Below are 324 nucleotides of genomic sequence, written 5' to 3' on the forward strand. Positions count from 1 at the left end.
AAAATATTTATAGATTTATACATTCAATTAATCGAGCTAATAAAGGCTACCAATTAAATGTTAATCATTTAGTAGATCATACTGAGTTAGAATTAAAAGCTTTACGTGGTAAACAATATAGTAAAGGTTACAATGGAGGGCAACTTTTTCCTTATAATGTTGAACAAGAAATAGCAAGTATCCCAGATAACTTAGATTGGAGACTCTATGGTGCTGTTACTCCTGTTAAAGGTTTGTGTCTTATTTTTTAAAAAAAAAATTATATAAAATATTTTAATTAAAAAAAATTTTAATTAAAAAAATGTTCAATGTTTCAAACCAATA

The 324-nt window shown here is 24.4% G+C and overlaps 1 protein-coding gene across 1 annotated transcript in view; it reads left to right on the plus strand.

Annotated features, from left to right (window-relative positions):
* The window catches only part of LOC102681013 (digestive cysteine proteinase 1), a 2,796-nt gene that overhangs the window by 1,364 nt on the left and 1,108 nt on the right, over positions 1 to 324 (plus strand). The window contains exon 7 of the mRNA XM_006610375.2: positions 14 to 231. Coding sequence (XP_006610438.1) covers positions 14 to 231 — 218 coding nt within the window. The remainder of the gene's footprint in view (positions 1 to 13; positions 232 to 324) is intronic.

This window comes from Apis dorsata, unplaced genomic scaffold, assembly GCF_000469605.1.
Source record: "Apis dorsata unplaced genomic scaffold, Apis dorsata 1.3 scaffold_74, whole genome shotgun sequence".
In the NCBI taxonomy this organism is placed as follows: Eukaryota; Metazoa; Arthropoda; class Insecta; order Hymenoptera; family Apidae; genus Apis; species Apis dorsata.